The sequence below is a fragment of the Antrostomus carolinensis genome, unplaced genomic scaffold (assembly GCF_000700745.2).
Source record: "Antrostomus carolinensis isolate BGI_N321 unplaced genomic scaffold, ASM70074v2 scaffold47270, whole genome shotgun sequence".
Lineage (NCBI taxonomy): Eukaryota > Metazoa > Chordata > Aves > Caprimulgiformes > Caprimulgidae > Antrostomus > Antrostomus carolinensis.
In genome coordinates this window covers 1878-15651 of record NW_010290053.1, presented here as the reverse complement: position 1 = coordinate 15651, position 13774 = coordinate 1878, and the positions used below count along the sequence as shown (strand labels likewise).

The 13774-nt window shown below is 39.2% G+C and overlaps 2 protein-coding genes across 2 annotated transcripts in view; one reads left to right on the top strand and one right to left on the bottom strand.

Annotated features, from left to right (window-relative positions):
- Positions 1 to 3281: 3281 nt before the first annotated feature.
- On the top strand, positions 3282 to 3719 carry TMEM60 (transmembrane protein 60). Its single transcript, XM_010172151.1, has one exon. It carries the CDS (start codon positions 3315 to 3317, stop codon positions 3717 to 3719), a length of 405 nt encoding a protein of 134 aa, XP_010170453.1. The 5' UTR covers positions 3282 to 3314.
- A 9230-nt stretch (positions 3720 to 12949) lies between these two features.
- LOC114818755 (round spermatid basic protein 1-like protein) overlaps positions 12950 to 13774 on the bottom strand; it is a gene marked incomplete at its 5' end in the record, with an annotated part of 1407 nt that continues 582 nt past the window's right edge. Inside the window, 1 exon segment of the mRNA XM_029086042.1 lies at positions 12950 to 13774. This exon segment is cut by the window's right edge and continues 32 nt beyond it. Within this exon segment, the coding sequence (XP_028941875.1) occupies positions 13502 to 13774 (273 nt within the window).

The following is a 13774-nucleotide window of genomic DNA, read 5'->3' as shown; positions in this document are numbered from 1 at the left end:
TTTCAGTATAATATCACTTTCTAAAATATAAAAGGCAACGTTCAAGGTTTAAATTTATAGATCTGTGTTACTGAGTTGAATGTTATGTGTAAGTTTCCCTCCTCCTTATTTTTTTTTCCTTCTAAGCAGGATATAATTAGCCATCATAATATTCTAATTATGTCGATCACCCCACCAAGGTCAGTAATGCTACTTAGTAGTGTTTCTCATTACTGAAACTTTTCATTTCCTACTAATTATATGAGTCCTATAAGGAGTTGAGAGGGTTTTTTATTTTTACACTGCCTTTGACATTCCTGCAGTGTTTTCACAGAAGAGCTAGTTCAGACTAACACCATTCCTGCATCCTTTTTCCCATGTTAACCATCTTGTTGGGATAGGTGACCTCGAGCTAAGAATCTGCCAGTAATCTCTTTTCTTTCCGAGTGCTCCGTGCAGTCAAACCCTTCGTTGTTAAGTTAGCTGTATTCCTAGCTGCCAGTCTTTAAAATTTGGTAGCTTCCTTTTCTTATAGGACTATAGGCCTATAAGATCTCAAAAGTACACTTGGATTTTCTTGAGTTTTCATCAGTAAAAGCCTCTAAAATTGAATGGAGCCTTGCAGTCCTGCCCAGTCTTGCAGTCACATCTCTTAATTAGGTCAAAGAAAAGCAGTATATAATGCCCCAGGCTGAGTTTGCTGCCTGTGCTTTTTAAAATTGTTACATAGTGGTTCTGAATGCTTAAGAAAACTGAAAATATTTTCATCAAGTGAGCAGCCTTCAAAATGAGTAGCCCCATCTAATGCATCTCCAGTAGTTTCTGTTTTCTCCAGAGACAGCTGATAGCACCTTCTTTGAGTATCTGATAACCTGATACTTCTAACAGTGTTTAATTCCTTTTGTCCTTTCAGGCCCAAGTTTCCAGTGCGTTTCTTTGGTTTCCACTTTCTCCCGTTTGTTAATGAGAGATTCTCCTTCATGTAGTATCTGTAGCATTGATTTCCAGAACGAGTTTTAAAAAATGTTCTCAAGAAAGCAATGTTGAAACTTCATTTCAGATTGCCACCATCTTCATGTTTCAGATCCCTGCTCTCTGCTTTAGCAGCAGACTCAACACTTGTTCCTGTGACAAGAAAGAGCAATGCTATCTGAACTGCCTTCCCTTTTCCTCTCTTGTTAGTGTCACTGCTAAGCTTCACCCCTTCCCTAAGGAGAGGGTCTCAGTTCCACCCTGCCAGTAACTGGCTTTCACCAGACCCTCTGGTGATCTGAGCCAGCCAAAAGCAAACTACAGAATGCCTCCTTTAAACTTTTTCCCTTTTTTTTGCTAGTTCAGCTGAAGGAACTGGCCACCAAGATGATTAAGGGAGTGGAGCATCTCTGGGTCTCTTTAGCTTGGAGAAGAGGAGACTGAGGGGTGACCTCATTAATATTTACAACTATGTTAAGGGCGAATGTCATGAGGATGGAGCCAGGCTCTTCTCAGTGATGCCCCGTGGTAGGACAAGGGGCAGTGGGTGTGAGCTGGAACACAGGAGGTTCCGCTTAAACTTGAGAAGAAACTTCTTTACGGTGAGGGTAACAGAGCACTGGAACAGGCTGCCCAGGGAGGGTGTGGAGTCTCCTTCTCTGGAGACATTCAAAACCCACCTGGACGCCTTCCTGTGTGATCTCATTTAGGTTCCTGCTCCGGCAGGGGGATTGAACCAGATGATCTTTCGAGGTCCCTTCCAATCCCTGACATTCTGTGATTCTGTGGATCACCCAGTGTCAGCCCTAGCACAGGGAAGGGGATGCACTGACAGTAACTCCTGTTCAGGTTATTTTAGGCTAAACTGGATCTTTTCCATAGGAGAAATCCCACTACTATGCACTAAATAAAATGCATCGAAACTTCAAACCCAGACTGAATAAAAGTAGGTCTGTTGAAGTGTGTATCAGAAGACACAGATTTAAATTGTAGGATAGTGTTAGTGGTGTACAACGTTGTTATCCCCTAGCTCTCATGTAGCAGGTCATCTCCTAACCAGCTAAGTCAGCAGCTTTTACTTCCCTCCTTGTATCAGTGTTTATCGGAGCACAAAGTTGGTTCAATTTGCTAATCTGGCCAGTTAAAAAGAAAAAAGTGCTAATAGATTTCTGCTTGTTCAGTGAGTTTAACAGGCTTACTGGGGTGATCCCGTGAGCATCAGTAACAACAGAGGAAGCAGCAGCTGAGGAGACAGAGGGGAAGCAGGTCTTGTTCTTTCCTTGCGGCTTCTGGTGGTGAAGATTAGATGCTTCAGAACACATTCTTACTTTCAGTAATCTAAATATTTTTGTAATCTGGAAGAAATTAAAGCTCAGTTTCTTATTTCAAGTAAAATAGCCCTGTTCTGAAGGGAATTACCAAATTTCTAGAAATCTCAAATTTTTAAAATAATTAAGAAGCTTATTTCACCACCATTTCACTGGTATTATTTATTACTCATCTTTGTAGCATGAAATCTTAAGGAAGATCATAGTTCTTCTCACTCCTGCTTTTTACATTTGCAGTGAAAAGCTGCTGGCAGATACAGTGGTAAAAGCCTTCCAGATAGGAATATAAAAACTTTTATGACTGTAGTGGCAGATACACTTGTCCTTGTTTTTCTTTTGTCATGACTACACAGAAATTTAAATACACCACCAAGCCAATAAACCTCAGTATCAGCCAGTGTCTGCACACTTCAGATACCTGCCAGAAAGCAAACATCATCTGTAGTGTTTAGGAGTTTTAAGCTTGCTGCTCGACAGAAAGTGGTAGTAGTGCTTCCTGGCTCAATTTCAGCAGCTCAGCAGACTACAGAATCTTTCAGATGGTTTGTTACCTGTGCTTGTTGGTTGGTTTACATTGTACTATCATTTTGTTGCAGAGAGGGAGCCGTTAGGTTTCTTTTCAAGTGTTAACTATGAGTGCCTCGGTGCCAGCAGAAAATGGATCTACATATATTCTTAGCTTACAGAAAATCCCTAAATGAGTTTGGCAGCTAGTTTAGGAACAGAGCAGAATTTGTCTCACAGAACAAATGTAGATTAAGGCAGTTTATACAGCTGACTTAAAGTACTTAAATTGAACAGTGGACAGGACCTAAAACAGAGTGCTTCACTGAGAATGGCAGTTACAAAAGAAATGCCTGGAAATGGTATGTCAGTGAGGTTAGAAGGGCTGGGAAAGCAAGAACAAGAAATGAGTCACCTTTAAAGAATATGCCTAATGGTTGAACGGTGACATCTTTTGATTCCTCTCCTCCTCTTGTTTTGTTTTGTTAGGTTGTTGCTGACAGTGAAAGACTTCCTCTCAAAGCTGTTTAAATGAGAATGTCCCTGGCCCAAAGAGTACTACTGACATGGCTTTTTACGTTACTCTTCCTAATCATGCTGGTGCTGAAGCTGGATGAGAAAGCACCGTGGAACTGGTTCCTCATTTTTATTCCAGTCTGGATATTTGATACTATTCTTCTAGTTATGTTAATTGTAAAAATGGCTGGACGGTGCAAGTCCGGCTTCGACCCTCGCAATGGCTCCCAAAACATGAAGAAAAAAGCCTGGTACCTGATTGCAATGCTGCTGAAGTTAGCCTTCTGCCTCGCCCTCTGCGCTAAACTGCAGGGATTTACTGTGATGAAACTGGCCTATGTATTTATCCCTCTGTGGGCCTTGCTTATCGGGGGTATGGTTGAACTTGGGTATAATATCTTCTATGTACGAAGAGACTAAGCTATACGATGGGGTTTTCAGTGCTGAGATCAGTACCAAATTACTGGATTATTATAGCTTTGCCACAAACTTGATCTCCAAATTAGAATGCCAAATAAGAGATCAGCCAAGCTGAAGACTATATCTAAACCAGGCTGAAGACAAAAATGAGACTTGTTGCTTTTTTTTTAAATTATTTTAAAACTGTCACATATGCTCTTGTAAATAAAACTTTGTTGAATAGAAACTGTTCTAACATGATGATTATTGTTATTTGTTACATGGAATAAGATACAGGCTCTTCATATGCAGGTAGATCTCAAAGGAACCACAAATGTTCTACCCCAAAGCATTCATCAGATTTGGGTAATCCCTGGGAAGAGGACTTAAATTTTTCTGTCAATCAAGAAACAACAATTCATATAATGTGCTAAATCTGCTTTGAGAATCAGTAACAATTGATAGCCACCAAATAAGAGCACAAAAGGAATAAAGTGACTCAGCATTTTCTTCTTGACAGTGAGAATCCCACCCCACTTCCAGTATGAAAGACTAAAATAAGCACATTTTTTAAGATGTCAAACAGACCATAACCAGTATGCTTACCTATGGAGAAAGTTAGAAGCTGAACTGTGCCAGCAGTCCAGGATCCAGAGAAGAGAGAGAGACAACGGTGATTACCCATCCAAGTGAGAAATCACCAGTGCAGTAAAAGCCTGAAGCTGCAGAGTGAGTTCTGTGATGCCTTTGTACCTGTGGGGAGTGGTACTTTAAGAAGGAAGATGGTTTTTAATGCCCTTGTATATTAAATCTCTGGGGGTGAAGTCTTGGCTTTATAGAGTTACTGGCAAACTCAGATGTGAGTAAATGAACTTTTTCAAGTAACAAATGCACTGAATGGGACTTCTGGGAAGAGTTGGAACCATAAGCACATTCTGGGGACTGCAAGTGCTCTTCCAGGAGCTATGATAACACCAAATTCAAATATAAGAGTTGTCTAGGGCATTATTAAGGTGCATGCTGAAGGTACTGGTGCATTTACAGTTCCTAAGTACAAAAGAATGTCTAGGGAATGAAAAAAGCCCAGGAAAAACATTCTAAGATAACAGCAGGTGCCTAGATCAAAGTGTCTCACAAATAAAGTTTTAATTATGCACATTCAAATGTACTTGTCTGTTTAAAAACAACCTTCCTGCAGTGTTTGGATTTATTCTTGCTGTTCAGTAACACAGACATGGCCATAAATACACAGGAACCATATTGTCAGAGACTGCTGAAAGGGCTTATCTAAGAAAACCTGCTCTGTTCTAAGGCAACGGATCCCAATTCAGAACATCAAGTGACAAATGATCTTTAGAAACCATTTTAAGTCACATTTGTTTCAGAGTGGCTGACTGTCCTACCTTGCTAAAGGAGAAACCAAGGAATGACAAAAAGAGACAAAACATACTCATCTTTCTAATAATTAACTGTTGTTAAAAAATGCAAAATATTTATAACCCCTTTATTATAATAGAAGTTACACATCAACTTTTACTGAGCAAATCCAAGCATCACATAATTTATGGGGAGCTGACACTACCACCTGGAAATCTCTTCCCTTCAGTGCCTGTCAGAACAGTTCTATGTGCCTGTGCCCTTCTTAGTTCTGAAGAATACTTCATGGAAGGACTTTGTTCCATGTTTGAGAGACTTTTTGCCCACTTATACAAGGTGCCTCTGAAAAACTGACTTTCTTCACTGTCCTTGTGATTTTTTAAGTTAAGATGGTGCTTGTGATTAGGATGAGCTGAGGGAGGGGGGAGGGTGTTCATTTCAGTACAGCACTTGAGCCTGCTGGATACAGACATGAGCATGCACATACACGTGCTATTTGTAACTATGGGTACGTGCATTTATACATGGTATGGACAGTGTGCTTAATTTGTAGATCCAATTCAGCCCTCTTCAGCAGTTCCTCAGTTCCATCAAATGGAAACAAGTGTCACTGAGCTGCCCAGGATGCAATATTCCAGGTGTGTCCCATGGCAGGCAAGCTACACCTCATGTGGAATTTTTACTGGATGCTTTAAAAATTTATGGAGAAGAAGAAAGAATGTCTGAAGACCTACCTCCAATTAAGGTAAACTTTTATGAACCACTTAACAAACACTGATGCAAACACATAACCAGCATTTAAGCACTTCAGACAGGACATACATACACACACACTCATCTCTGGTATGTTACAGCACCAAGCATAAAACCAAGTACCCACAGTCTCCGCATCTGATTATTATCACAGAATAGAATTGTTCACACCATGCCAAAACCCCATCCTGCTCAGAAGAGCAGAGCAGCTTTCCTCAGTCAGACTGATGATGTTAACAGATCGTGGTAACTTTAAAAATCATGGGAGAACAAGAACCAGCCTCATTAGGAGGTGGTATATTATTAGTGAGATGGGCCACAAATGGTGACTCTACCACCTCACTAAACCCCTTCTATTCCACAGATGGTAACAATTATCTGAGAGTTTGGCATCTCTAATTAACTCAAATTGAACACAGTTGTTCCAAATCTGCTTTTAATTGCTGCCTCTAACTCAATGGGAAAAGATAAACAACTACAGTGTTCTGGTTGTGCATTTGGCTCCCCCCCCCCTTTGTTTTGGGGGTTTTTTGTTTGGTTTTGGTTTTTTAAAGGTTTACAAACCTTGAAATAAATGACAGTGATTTTGAAAGCTGAAGGAGACATTTCATTTCCTTTAGCACAACATGTTTTTAGGACACAACCACTTGTAAGTGCTCAATTTTGTTTGCAAGTTCTCAGTCCTTACAAATATCCCTTTTCTTTCTGTATTTTGTATCAGATTTAAGTGACCTAAACTGTGCTGACACCTTTGTCCACGCAGCCTTGCTCTTTTGTGGTATCAGAACTGCACTCATAAGGATTTACCATACGAAGTACACTGCAGCCCACTGTGACCTCTCCAGAAGCTGCTGCAGGAATTACCTCCATTTGCAATTGCTCTGTTCTCAATCTGAAACTGAATGAGTTCCCCTCACACTTCTTTAATCTACAGACTGATCAACTCATCTTCACTAAGTAGAAGAAAATGAGTGAAAAGCAGATGTGATGAAGTTGGCAGGGAAAAGAAGCAGTTGATGCTGAGGCAGCTCACACTGATTTGCAAGGAATGGGCGGGAGGAAGTGACGATCCCAGTACCCATCACACCAGAGAACACCTCCTCTGGGCTCCCTGCAGCAGCTGGTGCCAGGCGTGGAGCAGAGAACTTGGCCTTCACTGGCTTTGTTTTAAAATGCAACTCAAACGCTTGCTGTTCTGAAATGAAACTGGAAGTATTTGTCTCATACTGATGACATATTGTACATGGAGATACATATTCTACATCATTTATTTCTCTTCAAATCATTTATACAAGCTTGAATGCTTCAGCATGCACTGCAGGTCAGTATGTACTTTTTTCTGATTAAGGAAATTACTCAATGCACATGTGTGAAAGGTCATGAAACCAAAATTTTCAATTACCTATTCATACCTTTCTTGATTTCTCACCATTTTAGAATATTATCCAGTTTTCTGTTCTTTTTATACTTGAAAAATACAATTGTGTGACATATACATCCCCACCTTCAATAAACTTTAACCTGAATGCTCCAAGGACACGTGTACTTGCACCCAAAATGCACTGCCAGGCACGGGTGACAAAAAATAAGCTAGCACAGGACTAAGATACACAACAATTTAAGAGATGGAAGCAGTAATATTTTCTGACATATATGCACAGTTGAATAGATACAAAAACCTTGAAGTAACCTCATGGAAATTTTCACATTTGCCCAGTTTAAAAGTTGCATAACACAAAGGTATTAATGAAAGTGAAATTTATGAGACCCCCAGAAACTATGAATTCTAACAACATTAGATGTTACTTATTTCAACACCACTATTTTGGGAACAAATAACAGTTTTTCAGTAGTAAAGCTCCGGAATAACTGCATCCTCAGAAATAAGTTCTTTACATTTATTAGCACAGAAAGCATAGCACTATCATGTAACACATCACACTTCTTTTTTTTCCCATTAAGAATGAGGTAAAAATAACTATGCTAAGTTGGAAAAAGAATGTACCTTTTCATTGTACCTTTACTGTTTTGAAGTTATTGTTATTGTTTTATTGTTATTTAAAGTTTGGATGGAGTTAGGCTCCCATATGAGCCTTTCAGACCTGAAGAGGCTTGGGTATCAACTTGCTGCTGAACAGCACCAGGCTTTGTGGACTAAGGCAGTTAAAGGAATCACCGCAGTTGGACCACTAGAGTACTATTCAATATTGATTCAACATTTTCTCCTTGTACTTGTGCTGAAGTTGGATAAAGAATAAAAAAATCTGCAACTCAGTAATGCTGTTTCCTTCAGTCTGCCTTTTCTAACAAAACCAACATCACAAGCAGGCAAACGTAAGAAAAGCCTCATTCAGCGCAGAACAGCAGCATTCGGAGCAAGAAACAGAAGAAATGAGAACCCAAGCTTAGTCAGTCTGTGTTATTTTTTAGCTCAGTGTTCCTTTTGAAGTTTATAAAGTCATCACTGCTAAAAGATGTTCTTTAGTCTAAAAATTTAATTTCTCAGATTAAAAGGTGTCAACTGCATCAGTTAGATGGACAAGTACCTGAGTGTTATTTCATGCTTAGCACATAGCTCTAGTAGTCTTGACTTACGTTACATTTGTCTTCCACACACAGGTCGAATTCTCAAAGGTTTTCTTTTTCATGAGACACTTAGGGAATAGCTTTCTCAGGTAACTGCCCTATTTTGTCTCAATGTAACCAGATAAAAAAAAACCATAGTCCTTAAAACACAGGCCTAAGGTCTACCAAACACTGCACTTTCATTCAGGTGAACTGGAAATTAATTGGTAAAAGAAGACAAAATATCAAAACAGTTATTGAAAAATCAAACTTGATAAAAATAGAAGTTTAAACTGCTGTTTTAATCAATGTTTGTATCAGATTATTGTAACTGTACACCAAATATTAAAGGACTATTTAGGACTAATGCCCTCATCAGTAGGCTCATCTATCAGCATGACCAGAACATGAGAAGATCAGTGTTTAGCTGGCACTCAAGTACAGCACGGCTCCAAAGCAGAAGAAATATTAGCATCATAGCACAGAGAAAAACAGTGGTTAGAATATAATACACTAAATTTGCAAACTCAGTATCCCTGATGATTCTAATAGAAATAGCAACCTAGACACTGTGAAGTTAATCACTGTTTCTGAACAGAACACAAAGTAATTTGCACTTCTAAGAAGAGTGAAACGAGTGGCTGATGGGAATCAAAGTTTCCCATGTCTGCTGCGAATTCAGGGGGATCTGCACAAAATATCAGTACCGCCTATTACACAGTTCTTAAAGTGCATTTCATCCGTTTGAGGAAGTAATAAAATCTCAGCTGAACACAGGGACTCACCATCAAAGAAAACATTCTCAACAGTGTTATTCACAGCGAAGCACAGATCAGTGAAAATCTGTCCTTTCCCTTTCCTATACATTCACAGTCAGGTACCAGGCACTGGTCGGCCTAAAGACAAGGTTCTCTACTTATCTGACCACCAGAAAAATGGACTAAAATTACCCTTGAGAAGCCTGCAAAATTCTTTTCTCTCTTGATCAGAATTAGGACAGTTTTCATCCTAGTAGGGTCAGGTGGTGGTCTACTATCTCAACAATAGTTTATTTTGCCAATGAGCGTGGAGAAAACATGGATTTATTTCAATCAATTCAGCACCCTTATTCACATGCAGGTATCAGAAACCAGTAATTTTGATCAATGAACATCAGTCCTGTGTTTCTTGGAAGACTCATTCAATTCTCCAAATCTGTAATGTCTGGATCTGTCTCTCAGCATTCTACATTTTATGTTTCCATTTCGTACATCATTTGCAATGTCGACTTATTTACTGTGCACATGTATATCTGCTTAAAAATCAATTTTATTTATCGCCAAGGAATTCTTTCACAGATGAATACTTAAATCATCACCCTCTGAAATAATACTTTATTTCTAATACTAGATAGAATTAAATATTTCAGTTAAAGAAGTATTGAAATATTCACTATAGTAACAAGGAAGGGAAAATCTGCATGCTAGCAGTACCTGTAATGAAAATGCTGTTTCAGAGTCAATTTGCAGGCATTTGGAGGGCTGGGGGATGACACAACACTGAGTAACACTCGTATGTAACACAGGAAGTCAGTTGCCAGTGAAATGCAGAAGATCCATTAAGTTTTAAAAAACAAAAGTAGCTATCATCTTGAAAGCTATTGGTAGTGACAGTAACAATGCAATTCTTTGCTACCCACAAATATGGTACCAATACCTAGGAAAACATGTCTAAATTTCTGCACATCATGTCATTAACTGGAACACCACTGCAAACACACAGATGTCAGCCAACACCAGTGCAGTACAGGCAACAGGCCTTAAGCAGATTTTTCCAGTCTGCAGAACGAGGGCCAAGAGAGACAACTAAAACACTGGAGATTTCAGCTGAAATAACAGAAAGTTCTATACATAACTGAAATCCAGGGAGGGGGAAAAAAGCAATAAGCAAAGACTAGTTTCAGTACATCAGAAGGCAGAAGAGTTTTATTGCTGAAGCAAAAGTCTGGATATGAAGTTTTATGTGGCAGGAATAAAGGTTATAGCATAGGACCACTTGAAACCAAAGCAAGACCTTTGACAGACTAAAGAACAATGTGGGAGCTGAAATTCTCAGAAAAGGTACTCTCTTCTTCAAGAGTGACGGCATCAAAGGAGCACACCACAGGCAGAGGACAAACTTTTTTCTTTTTCTTTTTTTTAAAAAAAAAGCTCAGTAAGACATCCACACTAATAATACAGCCAGGCAACCCAGACTGCCCACACCTTTAACACAAAGGGAGTTCTGATAGCACTGGTAATCCCCGTATTGTTCATATTCTGTCTGCAAGGAAATCTGTCTAAAAATGAGAATCTAGTCCATTTCAAAAATCAAAAATAAAAGGTGCGTAAAAAACTGCCACTGTTTTTTTTAATCTCTTGAAATTCTGAAAGTGATTAAAAAAAAAAGAAGGAAAAAAAAGAGCTGAGAACGTAGGCAGTTTAGAAGCAAAATTTCAAAACCAAGACATACCTGAGCAAAAGTCTGAGGCCATATCAACCAATACCACTGAGCAGGTCTTCAAAAGGAAACAAAATTCTACTCTCAAGTGTAAAGTTGTGTTCGCTAAATCATTTTCAAAGATTTATTTTTTCAGTCTGGACAGGGTCTATGATGAAGGAAGTTGTTTGCTGTCAAGGGGGATGTATACACTTGACTAAAATCTGACAGATTTGAAAAAAAAAAAAAACCAAACTTGAACCGGAATGAATGATCAGCATATGGATCACCAGCATGCAAGTGGGATTTTTAAAATTTTTTTACTAAATAGTTTTGTTTGGCTGGTTGTTTTTGTTTTTTTTAAAAGCAGTATCTGGCAAGGCTGGTTTTGATAAAGCTGAAGCCTTCTGCTAACCCACTCGGGAAGCTGCACGCTTGGTGCAAACTACAACCTGCATCTCTCCTCTTTTACTGTTCTCCAGCAGCTGGCACAGAGAACGGGAATGGGAGGCTACATAATTGTGTAGGGATCTTCATCAAGCCAAAGAGATTATGGGTGGAAGCTTCCAGATAATCCAGAAAACACAAAGGGAGCTGAGACCACATTTCTATCAGGAAGGCTCAAACTCTTACATGAACCAGTTAGTTTTTTCTACCAGAATCTGCTAGAGTAATAACTGACCATGTCACACATGAATCATTTGCTCATGGAGTGAGGGGAAAGCAAGATCCCTGAGGCTGCAGAACTGGTTGTAATCTCTTAGCCAGCATTAAAGAAAACAGCAGTAAGACTTAAGGACATATTAGCCACATGCAAGAGATTCATGTTTCTATTGCTTCTCTAATACGTAATTATGGCTACACAGGAGTAATGTTTAGCAATTCAAATACTGATTTAATTAATAATTCCTTGACAAACCTATTCTAGATTTAAACAAATCAGGGCACTCATCCTTTAAATGGCTGATTTTAGTGCCAGGCATAAGTAGGCAGTAACATTTTGAATTTTAACAACCTATATGCAAAAAAACGTTTTCAACGAAAGGGCCTCAGGTAGTTGAATTAAGACATCACCTGGAAATCACACTGTTCTCTTGCTACAAGTGAAGCCAAAGTGATCGCTAAGTGCATCGAAGGTCACAAACTGGGTACGTACGGATGTACAACTTTCAGAAAGTTATAGGGAAAAATAATTTAAAAAAATAAAACAACAAGAGGCCTAGGATCTGAAGTTTTAAATACTGAGCTGAAGGACAGGCTGTAGGGCAGTTTACTGCTATTTGTAGCTACCTGAAAAAGAAGTACAATTCAGATGCGTTTGAACTACACAGTAATATGTTACACAAAGAATTAAATAAGTTAAATGACAGATTTTTTTGCCATTACCACATCAGATGCTAGCTAGCCTTGAAATCCTCTTCCCTCAGAACACAGCTTAAGGGAATGCAAGCGTTCCATAGGCAGGCAGAGAGGAGAACAGTTAACCTGGACATCACTATTATTGTCTGAAAGCAAGAGCTGTTTCATTAAAACTGGGACCCATGAGGAATCTTCCTCCCAGACACACTGGTGAGTATCTTTATTGCCTGAGGCTACTATCAGCATAGGGAGCAATTCAAATCCAAATGTGTCTCCATGAGTTACAGGTCACTGCTAAAATTGAGGTCTTTATAGCTTGGCAAGTAACCATTTAAATATTATTTGTTTTAATTTTATTCAGGTAACTGATTTAACTTGAGGGGGGTGGTTGTTGTTTTTAATGTGAAATGGAACTGTCATAACTGTGGCTCGAGCAGAGGGGGAGGAAAGCAAAGAAGGGAGTTTGCTCCCTTGCACCGGCTCATCTGGAGAGATGGGCACAGGTACTGGTGGTGCTGCTGGAGCCTGCTGGGTGTCCAGCTGTCCTCCACAACAGGAGAAGGTTTGCCTCTGTCCCACGCTAACCTCTGACAGCAGGAGTTTGGGGAGTGCCTTTAATGAGCTCCTGTCAGGAATCCTGTGAAGGGAGGACTGATTCTGCATTCTGACTGATCTTGATTTACACACTATGCCTCAGCTCTGCCTCAGTTTGCTACAGCTCCTCACCCCACAGCGGCGTAAGGGCATCCTATGCATTAGTGCAGGTAGAAACATAACCATTTACAGAGGCAGTTTAACTGAATTATTTTTTGCAGACCCAAAAATAAAACCAATCTGTTATTATGAACCTTTATTAAGCGGCTCACATTTCAGTATAAATCACACTAAAAAGATTTTTTTAAAAAAGATATTTACACTACAGTGCTGACACATTTAAAATGAAAAAATTGGTATAAATAAGCTCTATGGAAAAGCCTGGAATTGTCAAAAAGAATTCTGGCTCATCTTACAAAAAATATATATGTTAAATGTCAGCTCTACTCTAAAACCTACAACTCAAAATTATTTAAAGACTTCTTTATGTTAAACCTGCAGTGTTTACAGTGCATCTGGCCCTAAGTGCTTTGATACTTCACAGTTATGGACAGGCACTGAGGAATGTTACAAAGCTACATAACTATTTTCTGTAACAGATGCGGAGGCAAGTCACAAACTTGCCTCACAGAATTTATGAATCTTTACATTATTACATCATTAGATTTAAAAAGGAATTTAAAACCATATATACAAATTCAGCACAAAAAGTCATCCTCTCTTTGTCCATGCAGTTTTGGATATGATGAACTATGTTGTCTTGTATCATCTGGATGTACATGGCCTCCAGGGCATAACTTGCCTTGTAAGTCCTTGCTGCCAGGTTCAAATTTAGAATCCATTTCCAACTTAAATGCCGTCAACTCAACGTGATCCAATTTAGTCTGAACATTCTGGCCCCCAACCTCGTTAGATGCCGCTGTCTTTCCAGCAAGATCAACATTCATGGGTTCTTCTTTTATTCGGTGAGA

Excerpts from the sequence above, each read along its gene's own strand:
- TMEM60 (XM_010172151.1), top strand. The coding sequence starts at position 3,315 with ATGAGAATGTCCCTGGCCCAAAGAGTACTACTGACATGGCTTTTTACG.